The sequence below is a fragment of the Eptesicus fuscus genome, chromosome 20, assembly GCF_027574615.1.
Source record: "Eptesicus fuscus isolate TK198812 chromosome 20, DD_ASM_mEF_20220401, whole genome shotgun sequence".
Classification (NCBI taxonomy): domain Eukaryota; kingdom Metazoa; phylum Chordata; class Mammalia; order Chiroptera; family Vespertilionidae; genus Eptesicus; species Eptesicus fuscus.
The window spans coordinates 42,308,167-42,335,786 of NC_072492.1; the positions used below are offsets into that span (position 1 = coordinate 42,308,167).

The following is a 27,620-nucleotide window of genomic DNA, read 5'->3' on the forward strand; positions in this document are numbered from 1 at the left end:
ACATTTCTGACGGAAAGAGGTGAGGTCCCTTGACTTGGAGGGACCTGTGCTGAGGGAGCCAGAGCTCTAAGGGTTGTTTCAACACTCCCAGCCCCTATCGTTTTAGTAGCTCAAATGCTGGGGAGTGCTGGTCTTTCTCCTACTTGAACTGGTAAAAAGACAACTGGGGGTGGGATTGGCTACTGAGGAAAGTCCTGGGTCTTTGGTTCACCTCCCCAGGGCCGATCCTGGCAGACTGAAGAAGGGAAAGCACTAGGGCAGGGGTCTGCAGGCCCCAGGCCTGAGTACTACCAGGGCGCCTGCTTGAGGCCTAACGCACAGGCAAGAGGAACAAGGGAAGTAGGAAGAGCTGCCTGTGATGGGAACTTAGGGAGTGCTTCTGAGAATAGCCACAGGGGCGACCTATGGCACTTGCCACAGACCAGTAGCTCCTGAGCAAGATAAGGAACGATGGAGCACTGCTTCAGCTGTGCTCCTGGAACTGCAGGCTTCCCAACCCTCCCGTTACTCCCACTGTGGGGCATGGGAAGGAGCTCCCACTGGGAGGATAAGACTCAGTGGTTCAGGAACAAGGGCCAGAGGCCTTCATCTAGTAGTCTCTGGAGTTTTCAGACAACCCCTCGTTTTGGCTGGGAAACCTGGAGACTAGTCTCTTATCTGTAGACTTTCAGAACAGGTGCAGGATGGGAGAGACTGGGATACGAATCCTGCCCTCCAGACCTCACCCAGTCAGCCATGTCCTATTCTTATACCTTTGCTCTTGGGAGACCCAAAACTAGTCTAGGATGCCATAAGGCAGCTGAGTTTCATAGCTCCAGAGAGTGAGGTTGAGGGTAGTTACATCCCCTCAGAAGGGGAATGGTAGGATTTGGGGAAGAAAAGTGGGGACAGACAAAAGCTTGGGGATCAGTTCACTTTCTCTACATTCAGACTGCAAACCAAATATAATATCTTCATCATTATAAAAAGAAGAGAAAGAAAACTTGCATAAACCAAGATAAATAGCTTTTAAACATCTGAATGCCAAAAGAATTAGAGGGCCAAACCCAAGGTTTTGAAAATAGCACAGAATGACCTTTAAAAAAAAATCTACAATTCACCAAACCACAGCTTAAATGTTCCGACCCAATCAACAACACTGTCAGAAACACAAAAGAGCATTTGCAATAGGATGCTACCTCTCAAAATGTAAACAATATACAAAAAATAAACCGCACAAAATCACAAAAACTCATTGTTAAGTCAGATACTTGGTAGCTCATCTCTCACTGATAGGATTATTACATGATTCATACACAGCATGGCAACATGATCAGACCAAATGCAGGGAGCCGGTGGGAGCCCGAGGCTACGGAGGCTGCTGGGAGACAGCCTGCCCACCTTTGGAGATGCTGGGCCTATGAGCAGATCCAAATTTCTATTCTTGATTAGAAGATGGGGAAATCAAGTCCGAACATTATTCCTATATAATCCCTAAGTCAGTTTTGTTCTCTCCATGTGCCATTTGGTTTCAAGTCCTTGCTCAAGTCCCTTTGTGGTCTTACTGCTGATGTTTAGTTCCCTATGGCCCCTTCCTGGGGCCAGGGGAGTTGTTTGACCCATCTGCTTCTTCCAGAAGGGTCCCAGCAGCTCCAGAGGAGTCCAGAATGCTGTCTCCATTCCTTCCTGACCTAAATGCTGCAGGTAGGGCACAGAGGCGGTGATGGTTCCTGCTCCAGAGGCTGAGCTTGGCCAAGTTTGGAAGGAACCATAGGAAACCAATCCATTCATTCAAAATGCTTCCACAAACTTCCTTCGAATCTGTGTTTTACCATATCTCATCCTAAATCCCCAGTTCCTGGTGAGGGGTTGAGAAGATAAGGGAATGTACCTCCCCCAGCACAGGGCTGTTTTCTCTGCGAGCCAGACCAGACAGCTCTGATGTCACCACAGAATGACACAGCTCAATTCTGAGGCCTGGACAGCAAGGCTCAGAGGTGGGTAGAGATCCTGAAGGAAGCCGCAGGATGCCACTCCTGAGGAAGCCTGTAGGTGGCAGATCTGTTAAAAATCTAGATGGGGCATCGAGGAAAAACAGCCCCGAGGATGGATCCAAATCCAATCCCACCTCAAGCCTCCGCACTGGATTACGTGGTCACATCCTCAAGTGATTCAGAAAGGACCTCAGGCTTGGGCACCACATCCAAGGTGGGAGGCATCACCCCCTGCTGGCCATACATCCGGGTGGCAAACGCGGGCACAGGGAGTCAGATTACCTACAGGGCAGCCCTGGAGCCAAGGAGGAATCTCAGCCAGGAGCACCCCAGGCACCTGGAGATCTGCCCCCCGCTGAAAGCTCGCCTACAAGTGAGGGTGCCTGGGCAAAGGGCAAAAGGAAGTAAGTGGGTGGAGGGCACATCAGCTTCTGGGGTTTCTCCAAGAGGAAGAAAACCATTTAAGCGCAAGGGTCCTTGCTTGTTCCTTTTGACCAAGTGGGAGGCAGGCTTTATCGAGAAGACATCTGAACTCCAGGGCCCAGAGAGCCCAGCGGCTGAGCGATGATCCCGGGTTCTGAGACCCAGCAGTCGGAGAGCCCAGCAGCACCCACCCTCGCCAGCCCAGGAGGACGAACTCGCTCCCTCCGAGAGCTTTGATTCTGATCCAAAATGACCGGCGTTGACCTGGAGTGTTCCTTCAGGAGGACAGCGTTTAGGTGGAGGAATCACTTGGATCCGAGGAGGAAAGGTGAAGGAGGTTGTGCACAATACTTCATAAAATTAAAAGTTAACCCGAGGATGAGGCGGCTGACCTCTCCTCTGGTGTCAGAGCACTCGGCTCTGAGAGGACCCTTGGCGGGGTCTATAGGGTGTCTCTGTAATTGAAGGGGCTAGGGCAGGGATGGGAGGGTGGATAGGGTGATGACATACATCATTATAAAGAACAAACCTAGGGCAATGAAATCAGAAAAACCCAAATAAACCCACAGTCACCTCTTGCCCCATGGTATTTTAAAAGGCTACAAGGTAACAAAAAGGAAACCCCTTTTTAACCTGGGTCAAATGGGGTGGGGGAATCAAAGGTAAGAAGGAGGTGAGGCTACATCCTGTGAGCATGAGCACACACAGCACATCCCCCTCCCGAGAACCATTCAGTGTCACAGGCTGCAGTCTCACTGCTAAAGCCCTCCCCGGCCCCCCACTCTGCTCCCACCCCTCCATCTAGCCCAAATACACCCTCTCCCCCTTCCGATCCCCAACCCCATATCTCATTCTCTGGCTGTGGCTGAAGGCAGAAGGTCACTACGTCAGGATGTTGGACATGAACTCGTTGAAGCGCTTGGAGTACTGCTCAGGGTTCACAGTCGAGATCTCGGCCCCGGCCTGTAATACAGAGATTGATTCAGGTCCAGCTCCTTGGCCCTCAGCAGCAGCTGCTCCTGGGACGGGCCTGGGTGTTCAGGAGCCTCTGGATCAGCATTAGAGCTGAATACAACCCCGTGGACGGGGCAGGCGACCTGGAGAGGGGGCAGCTATGTCTCAGGATTGCCCTGGCCCCCTCCTCTGATTTCCAACCCCAGGGATGCACCCACTAAAGTAGAGGCAAGTGGTGGGGAGGTAGCAGAGAGACTCCTGATTTCTGTGGGAGCTGTTGTTTGGAGAAGAGTAGCTTGAAGTCTACGGGGAAGTGGGCCTCTGGGGCGTAGTGTGGACATGTAAACAAAGCTATTACTGGCAGTCAACAAGATGCACCACATGCCCAGCAGCCCTGGGAAGAGGCACCAGTGGGCGCAGAGTCCCGAGGGCCAGAGAACAAAGGGAAAAACAAGTTGGCATATTATCCAGGGGAGGAATATAGATGCAGAGAGTGAACACCAGGCAACCTGGCAGGCTGCTCTTCCGGTCCCCTGCCCTGGGAGAGGGGCCGGGGGAGGGTCTCCGTAAAGCAGGAGGCCTGAGAGTCAGAGGGCCCACCCACTGGGCCTGGCTGGAGACTGGGAGAACTCACCCCATGTTTCACTGTTTTGGCTGCATGTGCAGCTTTCTTCTTGGCATCATATGGTGTGAGGATATCAATGATGGCCATGAAATAGACCTCCTTCTTGGGGGAACCTGGAGGGGAAGCAAGCAAGGAGGAAGAGGTGGCAGAGAGAAGAGCAGCAAGTAGCTGGGTCCATAACCCTTCAGATGTGAGATCCAGATCGATCCCTATCACTTGAATCTGAGGGGGAAAATGGTTAATGGAATCCTCAGAAGCTTTCATAGTTTTTTAAAATTATTGTTATTGATTCCATAGAGAGTTCAGAAGAGAGACAAACATCAATGTGAGAGAGAAACATCGATCAGCAGCCTGACTGGGACTCGAACCCTCCACCTTCTGGTGTATGAGACCACCCTCCAACCAACTGAGCCACACCGGCCAGGACCTCATATCTCTTATCGTATTTGATCTTCACAGCTCCCTGTGGGGTGGACATGAGGGTATTTATAAAGTTTTATTCATCCATGAGTCAGAGAACTATGCCTCAAATATCCAGGACAAGCAGAGACGATAAGAAAGGCCTCACGGAGAAGAACCCCAGGGCCCAGATGACAAAGTTACTGGTGGTGACTCAGTATGGGAGCCTGGAGGCAGAAAGAGGCCCAAGTCAGCAATTATTTAATGAGGTGGAAACCCAGAGGCCCACAGAGACAGCTAACAATGGGCCCAGGTGGGAGGGCGGAGCCAGTGGGCAGGGCGGGCACAGGCTCCTACTTACTTTCATGGCTTTTCATGGCATAAACATCAACCGAGGGATCGAATTCCCCAGGACCGAAGAACCGAGGAAAGCTGAGGAGGTTGCCGGGGCTGTCCGGAGGTGTGCCATAGGAGCAGAGCAGGTTGCCCATGCCGTCGTTCTCACACTCCTCGTCCTCTGCCCGCTCCTCCACCTCCATCTCCTCCTGCTCTGCCCGGTCCACATCGTGGATGCCCACCAGCAGACTGTAGTCCATGATCTTCAGCTGGGCCAGAAACTAGGGGAAGGAAGACAGAAGTTATACAGGACATCGCAGTGGCAGCTGGAAAGGGGAGAAAACGTCCCTTTCAGCTCTCCAATTTGGAAACACCAGAGAATGAGACATCGGCGTCTCTGTGCTCAGTGGGGAAGACAGTCATTCCACAAGGGCAGGAGCTGCGGAGTCCACAGCAGTGGAGAGGGCCGCCCTGGGAAAGGGCCGAGACAGCCTGGTGGACGAGGAAGAGTCAGGCAGGCAGAGGCTGTGGAAGGAAAGGCGGAACGAGCACCGCAGGAAGAGGGAACAGCCGTGCGGCCTGGGACCAGAGGCCGTGGCCAGTGTGAGGAAAGACAGGACGGAATGCCGCTCTGTGGAAGAGGCCAGATGGATGCAACACAGCACCGTCTTTCAAATCATGGGTCTCAATCCATTATGAGTCCTACATCCAATGTAGTGGGCTGAGACTAGGACTTTTTAAATTATTAGTAAATACTATAAAATAGGAAAAAAAGCTCTGGCCGGGTATCTTAGTTGGTTAGAGGATCATCCTGATACATCAAGGTTGTGGGTTCGCTCCTCAGGCAGAGCACAATACAAGAAACAACTAATGAATACATAAATAAGTGGAACAACAAATCAATGTTGCTCGCTCTCCCTCCCTCCCTCTCTACCTCCATTCCACTCTCTATAAAATGAATTAAAAAAATTAAAAATAATGAAAAATAGAGTACATAACATGAAGTAAAGGTAGATAGTATTTCATTGTGTGTGTGTGTGTGTGTGTGTGTGTGTGTGTGTGTGTGTGTTTTGGGTTGCAGGTAAAATGTACTTCTAACGGGGTAATAGGCAAAGTTTGAAAAAATATGCAATTCAGCTTCTTTCTACTCAGGGTAAAAATGGGGAGAAAAATTAAAGGAAACACGATATAAGAATGACAGAGCCAACCAACATTCTGAACTCTTCCCTCAAGGTCAACAGGCTGTGTGGTGCAGGGGGAGGATGCTGGAGCCCGCCCCTTCCACCGGGGCTTCCCCTTGCCGGTTCTCAGCCTCCCATCCATGAGTGTCGTGAGTAGAATGGTGTCTCAGGTCTCCTGATGTAGGACTCCAGGTCTTGGAGAAGAACAAAGAGTGTGGGAATGATACAGGATGGAAATGGTCAGCCAGCATTCCAGTCTGGCTAATAGTGAGACCAGAGTCGCTGGTCCAAATCCTCCATGGACTAGCCAGCAGCCACCAGCAGCCACATGCCAGGTCACAAACTGAGCCTGCAGCACCTTGAACCTGTCTGACTGACCGCTGTGACTATGGGACTAGGAGGAGACTGACAATAGGGCCAGAGAGGCTCTGCACACAGGCCCAGAACACAGCGAAAAGCACAGGAAGCCCTGACGACAGCGATCAGCAGAATCTCCTCGGTGGAGAAAGGTGGGGGCACCGCTCCAAGCACCTGGACAAAGCCTTCTCAAGGCCTAGGGAGAAGGGGCCCCTGAACCATACCCCCTCCTATCCGCTTGAGAACATTTATAAAGCAACATGTAAGTGTAAACGAATTCTGTAAACTGCCTTTAAAAATTCTTAGAAGCAGAGTAAGGAGAAAAGCAGAAAAGGGAAGAGGAAGACTGAACATCAGAATAAAGGCACAAACATAGTAGGGAATGATTAAGGAAAAGCTTCCCAGCAAAAGAAGTCTGTACCCTTAGCCGATTTGGCTCGGTGGATAGAGTGTCAGCCTGTGGACCGAAGGGTCCCAGGTTCGATTCCAGTCAAGGGCACATGCCTGGGTTGCGGGCTCGGTCCAACCTGCAGGAGGCAGCCAGTCAATGATTCCCTCTCATCACTGATGTTTCTAAGTCTGTAAAACTCATGTCCACAGCAGCATTAGTCACAATGAAGCAACTCAAGTGTGATGGTTAATACTATGTGTCAACCTGACTGGGCCACTAGGGGCCCGGACATTTGACCAAATGTCATTCTGAGTGTGTCTGTGAGGATGCTTGGGGATGAACTGACATTTGAGTCAGTAAAGTGCGTAAAGGAGATTGCTTTCCCTAAGGTGGGTGGGTCTGAGGCCTGAACAGAACAGAACGGCGGATCCTCCAGTGAGTCCAAGGGAACTTCCTCTGCCTGCCTCTCAGCTGGGACATCCTTTTTCCTCTCCAGATGTGGCCTGAAACATCCACTCCTTCTGGGCCTTGAGCCTGCCCGCCTCCAGGCTAAAACAATACCATCAGCTCTCCCGGGGCCCTACCTGGCCAACTGTGGGTGTTGGGACTTGTCAGGCTCTGTAGTCATGTGAGCCAATTCCTTGTAATAAACATCTTTCCATCTGTCAATCAATTTATCTATCTATTTACTCTCCTGGTTCTGTTTCTCTGGAGAATCTTAACTAATATACCGAATGTCCACCGGTGGATAAATGCGTAAACAAATGCACTTGTGCTGTGCGGACACACACAATGGAGTTACTCAGCCTGAAGAAGGAAGGCCATTCTGACACAGGCCACAACATGGACGAACCTTCATGACATTATGGTAAGTGAACTAAGCCACTCAAAAAGAGCAAGTACTACATTTATATGAGCTTCTAGAGGAGTCCATTTCATAGAGACAGAAAGAATGGTGACTGGGATTAGGGAGAAAGGGAAATGGGAAATAATGTTTAATGGGTATAGAGTTTTTGTTTGGGAAGAAAAAAAAGTTCTGGAGATGGATGGTGATGGTTGAACAACAATGTGAATGCACTTAATGGCACTGAAACGTACACTTAAAAATGGTTAAGATGATAAATTTTATGCATATTTTACCATAATAAAAAAGTAAAACAAAACAATTTTTTAAAGTTTATAGGGTTTGGTTTTAATGAACAGGCTCCCAATTTACTTAACTAGAAGGAGACCGAGTTATCATGTGTCCAGACATCGCAGTCACTATGTAACACATGTCCTCGGAGCTTCTCCACAGAAGTCCCACTCTAATCAGGTGCCTAGGTAAGTGGAGAATCAGAGCCAGGAACAGGCATGGTTGGTGGATCTCACGAGCTGGTTTCCTGTTGCTCTGATGGCCGGTTGCCCCCTCCACTATGGGAACCACCAGGAAGGAATTCTGAAGGAGTTTGAAAACGGTGTTGGAGCAGATGAGGGAAACTAAGTTACCCTGGTGCTACTGGCACAAATTGTGTCCCCAAATGGAAGGATCATGTGCACTAGCTTTAGGTGCAAATAACTACCCCCTCTGCTCAAATCACCACTCCTTCTTCTGTCTAAACTCTTGGAAAGTAGTGAATTCAATTTTTCTTAGAGAGGCTCCTGCTCGGGGGACAAGAGGAGACCCTGCTCATCCAGGGTGAAAACGAGTTAATCAGTACCTCTACGTCCCGTTTCAGTTTTTCCAGGAAGTTCTTTTTACTCTCCTCTCCCACGTGCAGCTTCTGCCCTTCGTTGAGGAAGTCATTGTCTTTAAACGTTGGCAAGTCCTTGGCCTGGGAGAACAGCAGCAGTGTTAGCCGAGCAGCCCGATTCCTTCACCCCAAGGATCCCTGCTGGGGGCAACGGCACAGAAAGGGGAAGGGTCTATACAGCAGGTGGTCAACAGCTCAGCACAGGAGGCTGCAGACCCAGGCTTCGGGCAGACAGGGATGGCGGATGTGCGGCATATGTCCAACAGGGAGGACTGACCACAGCATGCCTTCTTGTTGAGCCTGGGCTACCTCGGGGGTCAGGCAGCCACCCACTGATTCAGGATGGGCCATGACATGGATACCGCCAGCCCTCCAGGACGATGAGGAGCCCCGCAAGGGCCGAGCTCAAAGGCTGGAGACCAAGGCGAGGCTGAGGGGAAGTGAGGCTGAGGCTGGGCAGGTGCTTAGTGACACCGAGCTCTGGCAGACGGCACGTCTGGGAAGTGGACTGGGGGCTGTGATGGAGGAAGGGACAGGATGGCCAATAGGGGTTTTGCATTCCAAGCCAACCCATTGCCCACTTGATCAGCACTGGGCCCAGCTTACCTTCTCCTTGTCACTCGCTTCTCTGGCAACAGTAGAACCCTGAAAGGATAAGAGCCATCAGAAGTCCAGCTGAGGCAAGTTCCGCTGAGCGGGAAAACATGCCCCAGTCTTTGGGGAGAGGCAGCAGGTGAAGGGAAGTAGGTGCTTAGAATCCTAGAGGGGCCAGGAGGCAGCAACTTGCTCACTTCCTGTCACAGACGGTTCACAGAGCTCTGACTACGTCCACGTCTGGCTCAGGAAACAGGACTGTGCCAAGAGTCTCAGCCTGCCCTGGAGGAACTTCCCTTCCAACAGGGGAGACAGGCATCAAGCAGTAGCTACACAATGAATTAATCCATTACCCACAGTGGTGCCGAGTGGTACGGGAGAGGACACAGGATACTCTGAGAGCCCGAAGCACAGGGAGGGGCCTGGATTGGAGAGAGACGGTGGCCAAGGCCTGCTTCCAGAAACAAGTGATACCTGAGCTGAGCTCAGAAGGGGGTGTAGGAAGTAATTAGGTGGGGGAAGGTGGAGGGAGAGAAAGGGCAGGGAGGGAAATAATTCAGGCAGCCTATGTGGGACCTCGGGGAGGAGGGCAGCACAAACTCTGCAGGCTGGACCGGAAACCGGTGCCGCTGCAGCAGGGGGACAGTGGTGCAAGGCAACTGGTGACGTCAGGAAGTGAGGTGTAAGAACAGCAAGCGCTGTGGTTTGCAGGCCGTGTGCTGTCTTCAGTGCCTAGAAATGCACTTGTGCTGTCAGTCACGGGGCCTGGACAGATGCCAGTGTGAGTGCATCTAGAGCAGCCTGTCCCATCCCACTGCCAGGAGTCCCAGAGCATCCAACTCTCTATATAAAAGCCTAAGCAACCAGCCGACTGGCCGACTGGCCAGTAGCTATGACACGCACTGACCACCAGGGGGCAGATGCTCAACGCAGGAGCTGCTGAGCTGCGGTCATTTGGCAGCTGCAGTGCTTGGGTGATGCACCTGGAACCAGAGAGGAGGGAGCCCGATTCCGGGGTGCGTCACCCGAGAACCGTCCTCTCGCAATCCGGGACTCCTCGGGGGATGTCGGAGAGCCGGTTTCGGCAGAATCCCCACCAGCCAGGCCGAGGGACCCCACCAGTGCATGAATCTGGGCACCGGGCCTCTAGTTGTTACATAAATGTGGTACAGCGGGGGCCTAAGTAACCTCCTGTCACTGTCACCTGGACTTCACACAGCCTGTGGCCCACAAGAATTAGACAATCAACTCCAGAGCCACCTGTCCATGCGGCATATGCTCTGGCTTCCCCATTAGGTGGCAGTTGGAATCCTGGCGCTCCCGAGCCCCGGGGGGAGAGCAGCCACAGAGCGGGAAACGCAGAGCCCTTTACCTTGAGGTCATACTTGCGGTGTACGGTGAGCCGATGGCTGAACACGTTCCTGGTGACCACCATGTAGGTCTCCACACCATCCACGGTCAGGCGGTACATGCCCAGGAACTGTGGCAAAAGGGTGTTGCCGTGGCACTCCACGATGAACTAGAAAGGAAGGCAGGAGGCTAAGGAGCGCGGGAAGGTGCCGGGATGGACGGGCTCTGCCAGGCTAAAACGCTCCCTGCCTGGGATTCTAAACTGGGTTATGTGAAGTCACGGGGCTCCTTAGACTTACAGCCGGCGGGAGCCACCCCCACCCTCAACTGGCATACCAGAGCGAGAGGCGGAGCGGCAGTGCAGAGCCCTGCGGTTTGTACTGCTGGGGCTCCTCTAGTCTAGGCTGGCTCTCCTCTGCGGCCTGAAGTGGGAAGCCACAGGGCAGGGGGCTGCAGAGGGGGGCTGTGATCTGTGTCTGGGAAAACAGAACGCTCCCGACCACCAGCTCTCGCCCCGGCCATGCCCCAGGGTTTTCGACTGTAATTCCCCCAAGACTCCACGGCCCTGTCACCGCTTCTCAGGTGCCCCAGAGAGCAGCCAGCTTTCCCTGAAGACGCAAGCAGGCTGGGGGCAGGCACTCGGATAATGCCGCCGCACTCCCGCTCTTCTCATGGACGGCTCCAGAGGAGCGGGGAGTGGGAATGGGAAGACAAGCAGCCCTGCTGGGCCGACGGGAGCTCTTTCAGAAGAAACGAGTGGGAAAACTTCCCAACTCTGGCAAGAAGCAGCAGAGATCAACCAAAGGACTTGGATGCGTGCATGTAAGCATAACCAATGGACACAGACACCGGGGGGTGAGGGCATGAGCGGGGGGTGGGGTGAGGGGGGTGGCACAGGGGGTTGAGGACACATATGTAATACCTTAATCAATAAAGAAAACAAACAGCAAAAAAAGCAGCAGCTGTTCAACTGGGACAGAGTCAGGAACATGCCTTCGTCCTTCCCTTTAAATTCCTCCTCACAGACACAGGGACCAGGAGGGCCAAGTGCTCGGTGGTCAGGAAGCATCTGCTGTTACCAGAGGACCCATCTCTCTCCAAGAAGCTCCCCCAGGCTCTCTCCCTCCTCCAACCCACCCTCCACTGTCCAGGCTCGGGACTCACCGTACCTGGTGGTACTTCTTTAAGATGTTGTGCATCTCTGCCACGTCCTCACTGGAAACCGTCTTGATGACGAAGCGCCGGTCGTAGGTGGTGAGGAAACGCGTGCCACACCGGCCCTGGCTGTCGCTGTTGATGGGGGCGCTGCGTGTCACTGAGTTCTGAGGGACCAAGACAAAAGCGAGCTGGTCTTGGGAGGGGAACAGGACTCTGACTCTGAGTCTTCTGTTATGGGCCGTTGCTCTAAAGCCAAGGACACTCAGACAGATGGGACCTTTCTCGCCCTTTTACTCCTGGGAAGGTCACATCTCTCCCAAAAGCCTTCCTTACGAGTGACAAGGGCTGGTCCCAATCTTTGACTGGGATGGGAAGAGGGTTTACTGTGAAATACTTCCTTTCTTTCTGATCCCAGACAGCTACCTCCGACGTTAGGGACCTGGGTTCTCATCTGCCACTCGCACGTGATGTGACCCGCTTAACTTCTCTACTCCCCCGTTTCCTCACCTGGAACACCAGGAGGCAGAGCGAAGTGATCTTCCTGGTCTCTTAGGACGACAAAAACAAAGCTCGGGAAATATTCAAGAGGTCTAGCATAAATAAGCCATGGACACAGCGGCCTCTCTTCCCTGTGTGTGCCCTGAGCTAGGAAACCCTTCCCAAAGCAGAAGCTGGTCCTACCTCTCTGCCCAACACCTCTGCCTTCACCTCAGACTCCTGCTTATCTGCGCAGGGCGGGGCTTTCCTGGTCTGTACCTGCTCCTCCTCGAGGCCCCATCCCATCAGGATCAGAGAGCTGGGGGAGCCTCCAGAAGAGAAGGGGAAGGAGGCAACCAAGGGGGTGTGTTCACCAGGCAGACCCTGGGGAAGGGCTTTGGGAGCAAGGCAGGGAGGGAAATGCCAAGAAAACACAGTGATCTGCTCACAGAAACGCCTCCTCTCAGCCCTTGGCTCGTCTCTTACCTGGGACCCGACTCTACCTTCACTAAAGCCTCCTCATGAGAAGGGAGCACCACTAAGTGTGAAGTGGTGAGGGGCTCTCTAAACTAAAGGAGCACCCCCCAAAACAGAAGTGTTGAGCAGGCTACGTGACTGAGGGCCTCGCTCTCCCAGCCTGGTCCTTCTACCAGGAAGGTGGAGAGGCCTCAGGCCCAGTGGGAAGACTAGCTGTACCCTTGCCTCTTTCCAGGCGGCATTTTCTGACTCTAAATCATTGGCAGGCCCAGAGTACAGAGTCCCTCGTTGAACACCATCCTCCCTGCCCCGATTTCAGTTGTGAGCACAATCATGTGCCCACAAGGCTATTAGAGAAAAAATGCAGACACTGAGAGGATGTGGTTAGATGGCCAAGGGGAGGGGGAGGAGCCACAGTGGAAGGAAGAGGTCCGAGCAGGTTACCTGGGTTGCAACCATGGCAAGAAATTTTCAGAAAGTCTCAGGCTGCAATCAGGTCATGATTTCATTTAAGATTTGTTCCCAGCCGAGGGGGCTGGGGGGACCTCCCAGTACCTCTCAGACCTTCCTGCTCACCCAAGCCCCTGGCATCTCCTCCTCTCACACCCTCTCACCCTCCTCTTCAGAACACACATCTTTGCAGGAGGCCTTACAGCGTGGAAGAGAGAGGGGAGGGAGACTCAGCCATCTGCTTGTCCTGGGGAAGGCTGACAGGGAGGGGGGTGGAGGAGTTACAGTGTTTTAAAAGCCTGGGGCATCCGTTTTAGATTTCCCCAGGCTGTGCACTCCTTCCCCTGACAATGGAAAGTCAGCCAAATGTCTTACTGCTACACAAGTGAAGGGGGATTCTCCACCAAAGGCTGTCTACCGAGGGAGGAAGGTCCAGGGAAGGTGCCAGGTGGGGACGTGACAGAAACCACAGACTGTAAGTTACACTAAAATGTCCCTGATATTGGGATTCATTCCTCCCAATGGGACAAAGTCCTCCGTGACAGTATCACCCCCTGAAGGGGCAGTTTCCTGCCATGCCTTGCCCCCTCCCAACATCAGGACAGGGAACAAGGTTAGGAGGTGGCACTCCAACCTGGCAAGAGATTACACTCCCCTTAAAGTCTTCCTTTTCTAATCTGTCTCCCGTGCTTTAAGAGGCCTCATCTCCCGCTGGCAACAATTCTCTCTCTTTTAAGTCAAATTATGAAGGAGAAGGCTTCTTCAGTCCACACTGGAATGTCAGACTAACATGGAGCAGCTTCTGCAATCCCTCTCCCTCCCAGGAGCCTGAGGTATCGCAGGCAGCACTTCTAAGGCCCTCACCCCTCCAAGAGCCACCAACACAGAAAAAAGCCTGCCTGGGCTGGAGAGAAGCATGACAGGGAGACACAGCCCAGGAACAGTGGACACTTTCTTCTCTGCGTGTCCTGTGGCTTCCTGGCCCCGCTCCACTTGCTAATCCTCCCGATTCTGCAAAGACACCTGTACCTGGTAATCCTGATCGTCAATCCCAAATCTCTCCCGGAGGTTTCGAAACACCATGGGGCAGTACTCCTTAAACTTGAAGCGGCTGGGGAGGTTCTCCCTGGGGAAAAGCAGAGACAGGTCTTTGTGAACATCTTGCTTATCTTAATTCTCACATCAGAACTCTCCACGTGTGGTCCATGGATCACCGGGATCTGAACAATCTGCAGTGCTCAAAATGTAAGGTTCTAGCCTCCAGAAATTCAGGAGGTGAGCCTGGAAAGCTTCTTTTTTTTTAATTTATTTTTTTAATTATATTTTTATTAATTTCAGAGAGAAAGGGAAGGAGAGAGACAGAAACATCGATGAGAGAAAAACATCAACATCCATCGGCTGCCTCCTGTACGCCCCCAGCTTCTAGAATAAGATGATGTTATTACTATGGCAGAAAGAGGTCACTAAGGGACATTTTCAAATCAAGCTTCTCCTCCCAGCTAACAGTGAGAGACTGGTGTGGTGACAGAGCCCAGCTGGTGAGGTGGTGAGGACTGTGGAACAATGAGAGTGGAACCAGGATTCAAATGCAGAAACGAAGAGAGTGTGAGCAGCAAACAGTTTCTGGGGTGACCCATCTATATATATAAAAGCCTAATATGCAAATTTCCCCTCAGGAATTCGACCCAGAGACCAGGAGTTCGATTTCTTGCTATGATGTGCGCTGACCACCAGGGGGTAGTGCAGAATGAAGGAAGGCCCGGATCAGCCCTGATAGCAGGCCAGGCCTAGGGATCCTACCCATGCACGAATTTCGTGCCCCGAGCCTCTAGTTGTAGGATATAAAGCAAGGTCTCCAAAGGGCTTAGAGTAGACCCCAATCTGTGCCAGGTGAGATGGCTGCTTCAACAAAGCCTGAGACAACCTTCAGGCCCCAGTGTTAATCCAAGAAGCCACAAGGAACAAAAGTGAGAATTACTCTGGATAGGGCCCTCGGGCACCATGCTCAGCCTACTGATCACACACAGTTGGAGAGAAAAGAGCTTGGGTGCATCCCAGGCCAGAATCATGGCAGGCAGCTTCTTGCCTCAGACTAAGATCAAGATAGGGCCACTACTTTTAGCCTCATACTAGATAGCTCAGCTCCTGAGCAGCTCACTTCTTAAACTGGCCCTAGATGAATCACGCCGGGCAGAGCCACATGCCCTCCGGGACACTGGAGGTAGGCTGATAAAGGAGTGAGATGACAAGACAACTGGGAGAGAGGCCCATAATGAATGCATTTTTCCAGCCAGTTTTTCAGCTCTGTGACCCAGGTGTCCCTATTACACCCTGCCAGATGCTGGCTTGCCCCACCTTACACAAGGTTTCAGAAGCTCTCTGCTTTAAGGGAAAGGATTGCCCACAAAACTTGAGTCCACTCAACAGGCAACTTACTTATTGAAGAGATGATTATCCACCTTGATCTTGCTGTATGCTTTGAAGTCATCTGGCATCAGCATGACAGGAACAGGGACATTGCTCAGCTCATTGATCTGCAAAGCAAAGGAAAAGTGAGGCTCGCAGCTCGGAGGCCTCCTGCCTCAGACAGACAATATGCTACCATGTGGATGCCACCATCTCACCAAAAACATGTTCATGGATTCCCTCCTTGTCTTCATTTCTGCTCTTCTCTTCCCAACCTCATCTCCATCTACTGAAATTCTCCCCACCTGACATGGTCCAGCTCAAAAGGCGCCTCTTCCATAAATCTTTCCACGATTCTAGACCATAAATGTTCTTTCCCATGTTAGACTTCCTGGTGTGTCCATCTTTTGGCCATCTCACAGCCGCCCTCATCTGTAGTTAATGCTTATAAACCTCATACATCTGCTAGACTATTGATCTTTGTAAGCAAATATCATCTAACTGATCTTTGGGGGCTCTGTAGTACTTGGCCCCAGGATGTGCATATAGCAGGTACTACATAAATATTTGTCAAATGCAATAATGGATCAATGAGTAAATGTCACCCAACCTACGTGAGTATTGAGGCCTTTGAACACCTTCATACAAATTGTGGGTCACTCAAGAAATCAGCTTGGGCCCTGGCCAGGTAGCTCAGTAGTTTAGAGCACTATCCCAATATGCCAAGGTTTCAGGTTCAATCCCCAGTCAGGGCACATACAGGAAACAACTAATGAATGCATAAATAAGTGGAAAATGCCCCCCCCCCCACACACACACACACTCTCTTTCTCTCTCAAAAAAAAAAAGAGAGAAATCAGCTAGGGCAGGAAAAGAACTGGGTGTATAACTCATCTCCAAAATAAAGGATTCAATTTACAGTGAGCAGAAGAGGAAGAGATAGCTGGCCACGGGCTCACTCTGACTCTCCTGATTAAAGCAGGGCCAGTTCTTAAGGCTGTGTCCTGCCTTATGATAACCGGGGGGGGGGGGGGTGCCGGGGTGGGGTGCTTTGCCCCCACGGCAAACATACCTTCTCATTGTCTTTCATCCCCCTTGAGGGAGCTGCAGCTGGGACAGGGAGCTGGCTTCCCATTGGTGCAGAACTGAGGGCAAACCCTTCACTTCCCCATTCCCAGTTTGCCAATTAGTGGGCTAATTAGACCCAGATGTCCTCTCCCATCACAGCAGAGTATTTGACATTTGACCCTCAACCCAGTTGCCACTAATGCATTCAGGATTTACAGCGGAAACCTCAGTCCTGACTTAATGGATAGTGGGGAGGGAGAGCATAGCCTGGGTCTCCCAGATACTTCCCTTGCAAATCCTATTATGTCAATGAGGCCCCAGGTGGCAACGAGGGAATAACCTAGAGTCATTAATTAGGACTCCTCCAGAACCATAAATGGGGGGAAATGGCATTTAATTTGCTGCCCCTTTTATGTTCCAAACCATTTTTATTTAGAAATATCTGAAGATAGAGGAAGTTCAAGTTAATGCAGTAACTGGGCTGGTGAGTGGTATATCTGGAGTTGGAATATCCAATGGACACGTGGGGAAATTAAGAAAGGCAGAGCGTATGGGGAGGAGGAGGGACAGTAGGTAGTGGGCATTGGCAGTGGGGCTGGGGGAAACTGACCAGCACAGATACAGGAGTATATACTGTATGATTCCACTGATATGAAGTTCTAGAACAGGAATCTACAGTGGGAGAAATCCACTAAGAGGTGGCCTGGGCTGGCTTGGGAGGGAGCTAATTGTAAAGGAACCTGAGAGGTGTGATAGAAATGTTCTCTATGTTGTTTGGAGTGATGATTACATGGGTAGATATGCGTTTGTGGAAACTCATCAACCTATACTTAAAATGTCCAGCATCCAGCTCTGTGATGCCTGCCATCGGCTAAAGGGCCACACACACACACACACACGCACACACACACACTCACACACACACACACACACACACACACACACAGCCACACCAGGTCCCACTCCAAGGGCTGCGCACAAGGGAGCCTGATGGTTAAGTGCGTGCCTACGGAGGAAACCATTCCACTTCCTTGCTTTTCTGCCAACAGAAACAATTCATGGTAGCTGTTCCACTTCCTTTTTCCTGGCATAGTAAGCCTGGCTCTGAGAGTTAAAGAAGTTCATGGCTCTTATGCAATTCTGCCTTTTCTAGCTCATATCATCATGCTAGAAAGAACGTACCACTGGCTCAAAGAGTATGGTTTTACACCAAAATGTTCTAGCATGTGCTACTAATTGATTCTGGGTTGGTCTAATGTCCAAGCTCGGTGCCAAGGCCAGGGCTTGATACTGGAGAACTAAAAAAGACTAAAGCATTTGCTTGAGAGGGGTCAATGGCCCCTTAGCCAGGATGAAATATTCTAACAGGAGCTATTCAGGAATGCTCTATTCACCAATCCTCTCTGTAACTCTTAGTGCAGCATAGTTTGAATGGTTGTTAAGCTGGTTAGTTTTTGGCTCTCATTCCCTCTCTATTCTTGACTACACAACCTACTAGTGGGAAATTTCTGAGATAATATATTGGTCAACAATCCACACATCTGAACTATGTAGATTCACCCCTCATTTCCCCGGGACCACATGTAGATGATTCACTCTAGGGATTAGCTGTACCTCTTTATTTTAGTTGTGCTAAATTTTTTATCCCCAGAGTCCTATCCAATTTCAATTGAACAAGCACTTACTGAAATACCTACTACATGCTTCATGTATGTTAGGGGAGAGGGGCCATGCAGGGGGGTAAACGCTGTGCACACTAAAGTAGGAGGCTGATCCTCTTCTCAGGGAAAGAGACAAACCCAAGCTCCAGTGAAAGTGGAAGTCAAGGAGTACACGAGCCAGTGAGAAAGGGACGGGCATCAGGAACAGCTGATGTTCAGTTCAGAGAAGGGTGAGGCTAGTGTGGGCAGAGTCAGACTCCCAGCCTCACACATCAGGCTAGAAACAGGGCACCTCATGCCCCTCCTGCTATTGCCAAGAGCACTTGACACTGGAAGAATCTACAAGATCGTGTTACACCCCAGCTTAAAAGTCTCCCCTGGCTCATCACCCTCAGGGTAGTTTTAACTCCTTCCCCTCTAAGGTCTTTCCTGATCTGGCTCAGACTCTGCCAAACTTCTCTTCAGTTTACTTTTCTACTCAATGTATTGAGGGCCTTACTCTAGGCCAGTACTGTGCCAGAAGCTGGGGACACAAAAAGTGGAAAGACATATCTGTTTAGCTGGGAAGACAGACAAGTAGCTAATACAATGTGAGGATGCTATAGTTATAAATAAAGGGAGATGGGAAAACAGATTAAGACACGACTGATTCGTCCGGCTGACGTGGCTCAATGGTTGAGCATCAACCTATGAACCAGGAGGTCACGGTTCAATTCCTAGTCAGGGCACATGCCCAGGTTGCAGGTTTGATCCCCGTGTGGGGTGTGCAGAAGGCAGCCGATCAATGATTCTTTCTCATCATTGATGTTTCTCTCTCTCTCCCTCTCCTTTCCTCACTGAAATCAATAAAAATGTTTTTTTGTTTTTAAAAAAAGAAAAGAAATGATTGATTCTGCCCTGATCCAGGTTTCTCAGTGGTTAGAGCATCAGCCCAAGAACCAAAGAGTCTCGGGTTTCATTCCCAGTCAAGGGCTCGTACCTGGGTTTCAGGTTCAATCCCCTGCCCCTGTTGGGGGGAGTGTGGGAGGCAACTAATTGATGTGTCTCTCTCAATTTGATGTTTCTCTGTCTCTTCCCCTCCCTCCTTCCTTCCCACTCTCTCTAAAAATCAATGGAAAAAATACTCACAGGTGAGGATTTAAAAAAAAAAGTAGTGATTGATTCTGACTGAAGAGTGAGAGAGTTGGTTGCTAGAGGAAGTCAGAGAGAAATATACATAAGAAAGGTCTAGAATGGTAAATCTCAAAAAAATGAGAGGAAGGGAATTCCAGGCTGTGAGAACAGTCGGAACCAAGACTCAGAGTTGTGCCTGGCCAAGGTGGCTCAGTGGTTGAGCGTTGCCCTATGAACCAGGTCAAGATTCGATTCCCAGTCAGGGCACATGCCTGGGTGGTGGACTTGACCCCCAGTAGGGGTTGTGCAGGAGGCAGCCAATCAGTGATTCTCTCTCATCACTGACGTTTCTCTCTCTCTCCCCCTCTCCCTTCCTCTCTGAAATCAATAAAAATATTTTTTAAAATATATATATTTTTTAAAAAGTAGAGAGATAATACAGGAAAGATAGGTGAATGGTCTAGCATATTATTAATTAATAAATAACATCTGCTTCTATTTATTAGATGCCTGTAAGTGGCCAGTGCTTTATATTATTGTATATTACATTACGTGTCATAATATCATTTATATTCTGTCTCTGCTATTATTTCTATACTTAATAGTTACATAAGGTATTATTAATTTGATTTTGCAAAAGAGGTTCAAGGTGCCTTGCTCAAGGTCACACAGATAATGTGTGTAGACTCAGGATTTGCTCCCAGGCCTGTGTGGTGCCAAAACCTGGGCTCTCCACACTGTATTGTACAGTCCTTCCTGTGGACTAAGGTGGTGTTTCCCTTCCCTTGCCTCTTTCCTGACAATCTTCAGGGAGAGTGTTGTGCTCGTTTTAGGGAAAGGGAAAATGAGACTCAAGAGAGAAAAATTACTACTCAAAAGCTAAACCAACAATAAGGGGAGAGCTGGATTTGAACTTATGCTTGTCCACTATATGATAAATTTGGACTCAACTACGCAGGCAATGGGAAGTCCTCTCATGTTCAAGTCTGGGAATTCACATGATCAGATGGGTGATACAAAAATGTAATTCTGGAATCAAAGTAAGTAAGGACTGGAAAGGGCAAAAACAATAAGCAGTAAGGTCACTTATGGGGCCATTACAATAGTTCAGGTGGCAGCAAGAGTAGAAGAAGGAATAAAGCTAAGAGAATCATCTAAGATCTGGCTAAATGACACTTGCTCTGCTGTCTCTTACACTTGCTCTGCTGTCTCTTCTCCCTAGGTCAGTGGTCGGCAAACTCATTAGTCAACAGAGCCAAATATCAACAGTACAACGATTGAAATTTCTTTGGAGAGCCAAATGTTTTAAACTTAAACTTCTTCTAACGCCACTTCTTCAACATAGACTCGCCCAGGCCGTGGTATTTTGTGGAAGAGCCACACTCAAGAGGCCAAAGAGCCTGCATGTGGCTCGCGAGCCGCAGTTTGCCGACCACGGCCCTAGGTTGCTTTAATTACTCATGCCTCTGTGCATCTTTACATTCTAAGTGTCACATTCACTTTGGTAATTATTTCCTTACATGTTTAATTTCTCCACTAGGCTGTGAGCCCCTACAAAAGAGGAGACTATCTTACCCATTATTTTGTCCCTACCGTGACTGGCACACAGTGGCTGCACAACAGACGCTGGGTGGAGGGATGGATGGCTAGAAAAAGGGGATTGAAGGATGGCTAACATTAGGATAAAGACAAAAAGATACAGCAAAGCTGGTGTGACCATGCCAGGGGGTCATGGTCTGGAGGATGGGAAAGAAGATTAACGTTAGTCATTGAGGCTATGACCAGACTGTAAAGAATCTTAAATGCCAGGGGGAGAATAAACTTTATTTGGTCGACAAAGGGGAGTGACTGAACGTTTTGAAGCATGACTAAAGCAACGTCACAGGAAGATGTGCCTTTCTTCACTATCTACACATTTCTGGACCAACCTCTTGCCCCTTCAGCAGCAGTGCACTGTGGAATGCTAACTCATTCGAATGTCACACTCAATATCTATATATATAAAAGGCTAACATGCAAAGTGTCCCCTCGGGAGTTTGACTGGGTGACTGGGTGACTGGGAGTTCGATCGCTCTCTATGACGTGTGCTGACCACCAGGGGGTAGTGCAGAACGAAGGAAGGCCCCAGCAGGCAGCTGGAAGGCCCTGATCGCAGGCCAGGCCTAGGGACCCTACCTGTGCACGAATTTCATGCACCGGGCCTCTAGTTACATGTAAGGATGGTAAGTTTGTTGTATCTCTTATCATAGAAGTGGTTTTTGGATTATCCACACGATTAACTCCATGAGCCATTAGCATAAATAATGAGGAGGCTAACCAAGCTGAATGAGGAACAACTTAAAAGCAGCGTTCACTCTATGCTGATCCTACTGGAGATGAAAATTCAGTCACCAGTTCCAGTCTGATGAACTGCTGATTCCAGAAGCCTCCACTTCCCTGTGTGACCTTCACTGGAACTGTTCCCCAGGAGGTGTGGGCTGGGCATACAGGATTCCTGACACGTCCCAGGGTTCCGTGGGTGACTCAGCTATGGGCTGGCTACCACTGACAAACATTTGTTACCTGCCACCGTCAGAAAACATGACGTATTGGGAACCACACTCTCAAGACCAAGAGCCCCAGCAAGACCTGGAACTCCAGAGAGGGAAAGGCAAGAACAGAGAGCCACAGGGGCCAACAAATTCACCCCTGAGTTTATTCCTTCTTTTTATACCTTGGCTTTTCTTCTCCTGTGGAGTCCCACTGTCCTCTATGAGGTCGGAAAGCCTGCTAAAGGACAAATTCATCCAAAGGCCTCACTAGAGCAGAAGTATTTCCTAAGATTTTTAAAGAAACAGGTCAAGAGGAAAAGTAGGTTCTGGGTCTGCACTGAGCAAATAAATTGCACGGACAGAATGGGGGTGAAATGTGGGAGAGGAATGAGCAAACTTAAGAATGAATCTGGCCCTAGCTGGTTTGGCTCAGTGGATAGAGCGTCAGCCTGCAGACTGAAGGGTCCCAGGTTCAATTCTGGCCAAGGGCACATGCCTGGGTTGTAGGCTCAATCCCGCTCCCCCACCCAGTAGGGGGCATGCGGGAGGCAGCCAATCAATGATTCTCTCTCATTGATGGTTCTATCTCTCTATCCCTCTCCCTTCCTCTCTGAAATCAATAAAAAATAAAAATAAAAAAGACTTAAAAAAAAAAAAGAATGAATCTGTTTCTCACACCATACACAAAAATTAATGCAAAATGGATTACAAACCTAAATATAAGAGCTAAAACTATAGGAGGTTTTTTTTTTAAAGAGTTTTTCTTAGGAGAAAATGTAGGGGAAAAATCTTTATGACCTTGGGTTAGGCAAAGCCTTCTTAGATGTGGCACCAAAAGCACAAACAACCAAAATAATAGTAAGTTTGAGTACATCAAAATTAAAAACTTGATCTTCAAAAGAAAACACCAAAAAAGTGAAACAGATAACCTAAAGAATGGGATAAAATATTTGCAAATCATATATCTAATAAGTAACTTGCATCCGGAATATATCAAGTACTCTTACAACTCAATAATAAAAAGACAAATAACCCAATTAAAAGATGCAAAAAAATTTTTTTTTCAATGGGCAAAGGGTCTTTTTTTTTTTTTTTTTGCAAAGGATCTTAATAGACATTTCTCCAATGAAAACACAAATATGACCAATAAGCACACGAAGAGATGTTCAACTTCACTAGTTACAAAGGAAACAAATTGAAATCATAATAACATTTCGCATCCACTAGGATGGCTACAATAAAAAAAGACAGACAGTAACAAGTGTTGGCAAGGACCACACACACGCTCTGCTGGTGGAAATGTAAGATGGTGCAGCCACTTTGAAGAACAAGGCTGACGGTTAAACACAGTTACCATCCGTTGCTCCTATTCCTTCTGATCACCTGGGTGAGGCTTCACAAACACCTGGTTCCTAACATGGGCGACATGTTATCAAGCCAGGTCTCTCCTCTGGTCTCCACCCCCCTCTCAAAAGCTACCTCTTCCGTAATTCCACAGCCTTTGAGCTATGTTTCATCCATTAAAACATCGGTTCTCGCCCTGACCCGTTGGCTCAGTGGATAGAGCGTCGGCCTGCGGACTGAAAGGTCCCAGGTTCGATTCCGGTCAAGGGCATGTACCTTGGTTGCGGGCACATCCCCAGTGGGGAGTGTGCAGGAGGCAGCTGAATCGATGTTTCTAACTCTCTATCCCTCTCCCTTCCTCTCTATAAAAAAATCAATAAAATATATTAAAAAAAAAAAAAAAAACATCGGTTCTCCCTGACAAACCCAAAGTCTTTTGATTTTTCTCTCTGTTTCCTATACAGTCTTCCTCCACCAAACCCATGGGCTTCATCCTAGTCCATGAGAGCAGCTCATGTGACGACACTGGAACAAAAGGCCTCTCTTTCCCACCTAGAAGCAAATCATCTACCTCATGAGAGAGTAACTCATTCTACTACAGGCAGAGACATATCCATTCTTCATATCTCATACACCATCAGCCACAGACCATCATGGATGGCCTAACTGCCTAAATGGGCGAGAAACTAAAGAATCAAAGAAAAGGGGCTATCTGAAGTCTCAGATTGCAAAAGGCTGCAACAGCGGGCTTCTGAAGTAAGGTAATCGCCAAGGAAGGCTAGCAATCCACTAAGAACAATATGGTCCTGACCCCCTAGAGCAGGGGTCGGCAAACGGCGGCTCGCGAGCCACATGCGGCTCTTTGGCCCCTTGAGTGTGGCTCTTCCACAAAATACCACGGCCTGGGCGAGTCTATTTTGAAGAAGTGGCATTAGAAGAAGTTTAAGTTTAAAAAAATTGGGCTCTCAAAAGAAATTTCAATCGTTGTACTGTTGATATTTGGCTCTGTTGACGAATGAGTTTGCCGACCACTGCCCTAGAGAATTGCAAAATTTTATACCCTTCTTCTGGGGAGATGCCTCCATTTCCCAATGGGGACCTTTAAGTACTAGACTTATTACAGGCTGAGTGGAAGCAACAAAACTTGGGACTAACGGACCTCTGAAGCTCACTCAGCCCGTCCAGGGCTGTGGTGCTATAGCATTTCCCCTGAGGGGCTTGCTCATTATGCCCAGAGGCATGGTTCTTGCTTCCAGTCGACGCCGTCCCAGCTGGCCCTCCAACAAACTTTCTGAGAGTTAGCAAAGAAAGGTGACTGCTGCATCCCACTGAGGAGGAATCACAGCGATACCCAGCCACCTGCCATTCAGAGGCCTGCACCTGATGCCCCCACGGGAGCAGATTACCTGCCTATCAGAAAGCCAAGTCCCACGCACACGCCCCTGCACAGGTGCACACACTTGAGCATACATTCAGGTCCTCTAACAAGACTGTCGTTCCCAGCTGTCCCTGGCCCTTGGCTGAGAGATAGGACAAGGAACAGGAGGCAAAGGAGACATGCCGCTCAAGCACCACCACGGGCCAGCACAGCCCACAGTGCTGGACAAACGAGCTGCGTCCTCTGGTGTGACCACAGAGATCCCGACTCTTGGATCTCTCCCAGCTCTCTGCACAGAAAGGATGCTTTCTAGTGAGAAGCAGGCAGCAGGACAAAATCAAGGACTGACTTCTAGGCAGTGACACGGGGTTCACACTTTGATGTCAACTGACCCCTGAGGTAGCACGAAGCAGGAGGAACAAACTCTGCTGGGCTACTGGCCAGAAGCCGTTCCCAGAGGTCTGGGCATTAAATCGGCGGTGCTCCCTGCCCTGGCCAGGACCCTCACCTCCTCACCTCGGTGCTGAAAACAGTAACCTGCCCAAGACCAAGAACCAAGAAAGACCTCACCATGCACAGCTGCTTCTCCATATTAGATGTAAAGCTCTAAAACCATGGCTCAGACTATGGTGAATCAATCTTCCAAACCAAGACAAAGTCTTGGCGGCCCTGGGGCCCTCCATCATCATGTGGTCTATTGGCCATTTCAGGTGTTCAGCAGAGCGAGGGGGGCTAAAGGACTGAAACCCAAGCCGTTAGCTTCACCCTCCTCACTGCAAACTTTTACTTGCTGGAGTTGGTTGTCTCGGGGTCCTTTTACTTCTTTTGCTCGTTCCTGACCTAGGGACTCACCATGAAATGGTCAGAGTGCAGGGGGCAAGTGATGGGAAGAGGAAGAAAAAACACCCTAAACGAACAGGACATAAACAAAGCCCTCCCAGCTCAACACTGGCCTGGGCTCCAACTTCCTGACGGACTGTTGGGCAATCTCAAAGCACCCCAAGGATCCAGGGGACCCCTCTCTCATCCTAATCACTGTCCATTACCACACCCTTCATGCCCATACAATAGAAAGCTAACTGAAGGAGAAGTCCAAGGCTTTGACGTGAACAGCATATAGGAGAAGGCAGGAGGACATTATTTCTACTGTGAACGGTCCTTAAAATCCGGCCTCACCTTTCTCTTCTCCCTAAGGAAGACCCTGGTCAAGTGTCTGCGGTTCAAGGAAGCCTGAGCTTCTCCAGTGGGTACATCTTGTTCAAGTGGGAGAAAGGGAACCCCAGGGAGGATTTCCAGAGTCAGGAGGATGGGAAACTTGGAGGAGCCACACCAACCAAACGACCAGACACAGAGGTACCGTCAGGCAGGCCAATGCCACTTGCCCTGTCAACTAGACAGTGAGCCGGCGGCGGGGGACAAGGAGCCGGGGGTAAAACACATGCAACCCACAGGGTGAGGTGAAAAGAGAGGGAGGGGGGATGCAGGCGATCCCGCCGCGCCCAGGCCTTCCCTCCGCGCTCCAGGGCCGGCCCGAAGCGAGCACACCAGACGCAGGAAGCCCGAGGGGCTGGAGGGAAGGGGGGACGGCGACGGCATTGCACGGAGACGCCAGGCCTCGCGTGGCGCACGGGGAGCGCCCACCCGGCCGGGACGGCGTGCAAGGGTGGGGTGGGCGTGCAAGTGGCCGGGAGAGGGGCTGCGGGCGTCCCTGGCGGGGCCCGCGGGGCGGAGGCCGGGGGCGGCCGGGGGCGTGGGAGCGCGCCGGGGAGCTGGTTACCGTGTGGTTCACCCCCCACATCAGGACGCTGAGAATCGGCTCGCTGGCCCGGAATAGCTTCACTTTCTGGCACACAAAATGCTTCTTCTTGGTCTTGGTCTTGCTGGCGCTCAGCGGCGCCACCGCCACCGCCGTGGTGCTGGTGCAGTTGGACGACATGCCCGGGGCGGCGGCGGCGGCGGCGGCGAAAGGGGGGGCGGCCGAGACAGCGCGCAAGCCAGCGGCCCCAGGCCTCCCCCGGACCGATCCCCACCCCCGCTCCCTCACCGCTCCATGGTCGCGCCCGTCCCGTTACCTCCCCACCCCGCCCTGGTGGTTCCGTCCGCCCCACGCTCCGCCCTCCCCGCCCCGCCCCCAGGGAGCCGGCCGGCCCGCTCGGCACCCCGCCCCCGGGCGGTGCGACCGCGCGGCCGTCCCCAAAGCTCCCTGCTGGGTGGTACGGCCCGTTCCCCGGAGGCTGCGGCCGCCCCGCCCGCCCCTCCTCCCCGGGCCTGACGGGAACCCGGCCGGCCCCCGCGCCCCAAAACCCCGCACCGGAGCGAGGAGGGGAGAGGGGCTGGGAGGGGAGGGGTCCCAGTTCGGGCCTCCAAAGCCAGGGTTTGGCTATTTCCTGCAACCTGACGTGCCAAGATGGCGGCGCTCGGGCGGGGAGGAGGGGCGGGAAGGCGAGGGTGGGGCGTACCATCCGCACCCCGGGGGAGAGAGGAGGAGCACGGCAGAGGGAAAAGGAAGTCCTGCAGGGAAAACCGAGGAACGCCCCCTCGCCCCACCCAAGCGTGGGTCTTCCCTCTCCCCCGGGCCCAGGGCAGCGTTCCACCCACAGGACACGCCCCTCCGCCCCAGGGCCAATGAGAAGAGCCGGCCGGGAGCCCAGGGTTTTATGAATGGGCTCCCCACCCACCCACCTGCTGCCCGGGCCTCCTCCCGCCAAAGGGTCAAGTTCAGAGATTGCTGGCACCTTAAGACACCTGTCCTACAACAGTCATAATCACCTTAGTCTCAGGCTCACTTCATGAAATCTGTTACGTAATTCCTCTAGGACCAAGGATCTCCAGGTATTTGACCTAAATGATGGGACATAGTGCTCTGAATGGAAATATGCAAATTTGCTTCTCAACACATGGTAGCTCTTTAAACAGTTACAAAAATAAATGTAGCCTTTATTACCAAGTAATATAATAAAATACATCATTAACCCTATCATAGGGGAAGAGGATGAAGTGATTAAATAAGTAACAAGTGTATGTTACTTTCTCTCTGGAGAAAGACTAGGTTTTAAATATTACAGAGCCTTGCATTATAAGCGCTCAAAAATATAAATCCAAATTTGTTTTAAGCCGAATTAGGAATGAGTAGAAAAGGAATAGCCCAGCTAATGTGTGGGTCAAGAGTGCCTATGAAAGAGTTCATGGGTCAAATGAGGGCTTGTGGTCAAAGAACAGAGAAGGGAAAGAAGACAGGAGA

General features: G+C 50.7%; 1 protein-coding gene and 1 long non-coding RNA gene across 4 annotated transcripts; both read right to left on the reverse strand.

Annotated features, from left to right (window-relative positions):
* Positions 1–1,231: 1,231 nt before the first annotated feature.
* On the reverse strand, positions 1,232–3,146 carry LOC129147440 (uncharacterized). Its single transcript, XR_008554795.1, has 2 exons — positions 2,108–3,146; positions 1,232–2,025 (listed from the first exon to the last, which is right to left on the reverse strand). It is a non-coding gene; the product is annotated as an uncharacterized LOC129147440 (long non-coding RNA).
* An 81-nt stretch (positions 3,147–3,227) lies between these two features.
* Positions 3,228–26,383, reverse strand: PIP4K2B (phosphatidylinositol-5-phosphate 4-kinase type 2 beta). Of its 3 annotated transcripts, none has more exons than XM_008153785.3 (10): positions 26,157–26,383; positions 15,315–15,412; positions 13,908–14,004; positions 11,486–11,638; positions 10,339–10,485; positions 8,979–9,017; positions 8,340–8,453; positions 4,736–4,991; positions 3,985–4,088; positions 3,228–3,359 (listed from the first exon to the last, which is right to left on the reverse strand). In XM_008153785.3, the coding sequence occupies exons 1-10, from the start codon at positions 26,313–26,315 to the stop codon at positions 3,279–3,281; spliced, it is 1,248 nt and encodes a 415-aa protein (XP_008152007.1). In that variant the 5' UTR covers positions 26,316–26,383; the 3' UTR covers positions 3,228–3,278. The 3 variants fall into 3 exon arrangements, with proteins under 3 accessions (XP_008152007.1, XP_054565149.1, XP_054565150.1); XM_054709174.1 differs by lacking the exon at positions 26,157–26,383 and adding an exon at positions 16,357–16,376; XM_054709175.1 differs by lacking the exons at positions 3,228–3,359; positions 3,985–4,088; positions 4,736–4,991 and adding an exon at positions 7,830–8,077.
* Positions 26,384–27,620: the final 1,237 nt, after the last annotated feature.

Bases quoted from the DNA above. Each gene is read 5' to 3' on its own strand.
- PIP4K2B (XM_008153785.3), bottom strand. From the start codon at position 26,315: ATGTCGTCCAACTGCACCAGCACCACGGCGGTGGCGGTGGCGCCGCTG. The intron at 15,413-26,156 runs GTAACCAGCTCC...TTTGCTTTGCAG, and splicing joins TGTGGGGGGTGAACCACACG to ATCAATGAGCTGAGCAATGT. The intron at 10,486-11,485 runs GTACGGTGAGTC...CTTCCTTTCTAG, and splicing joins TCTTAAAGAAGTACCACCAG to TTCATCGTGGAGTGCCACGG.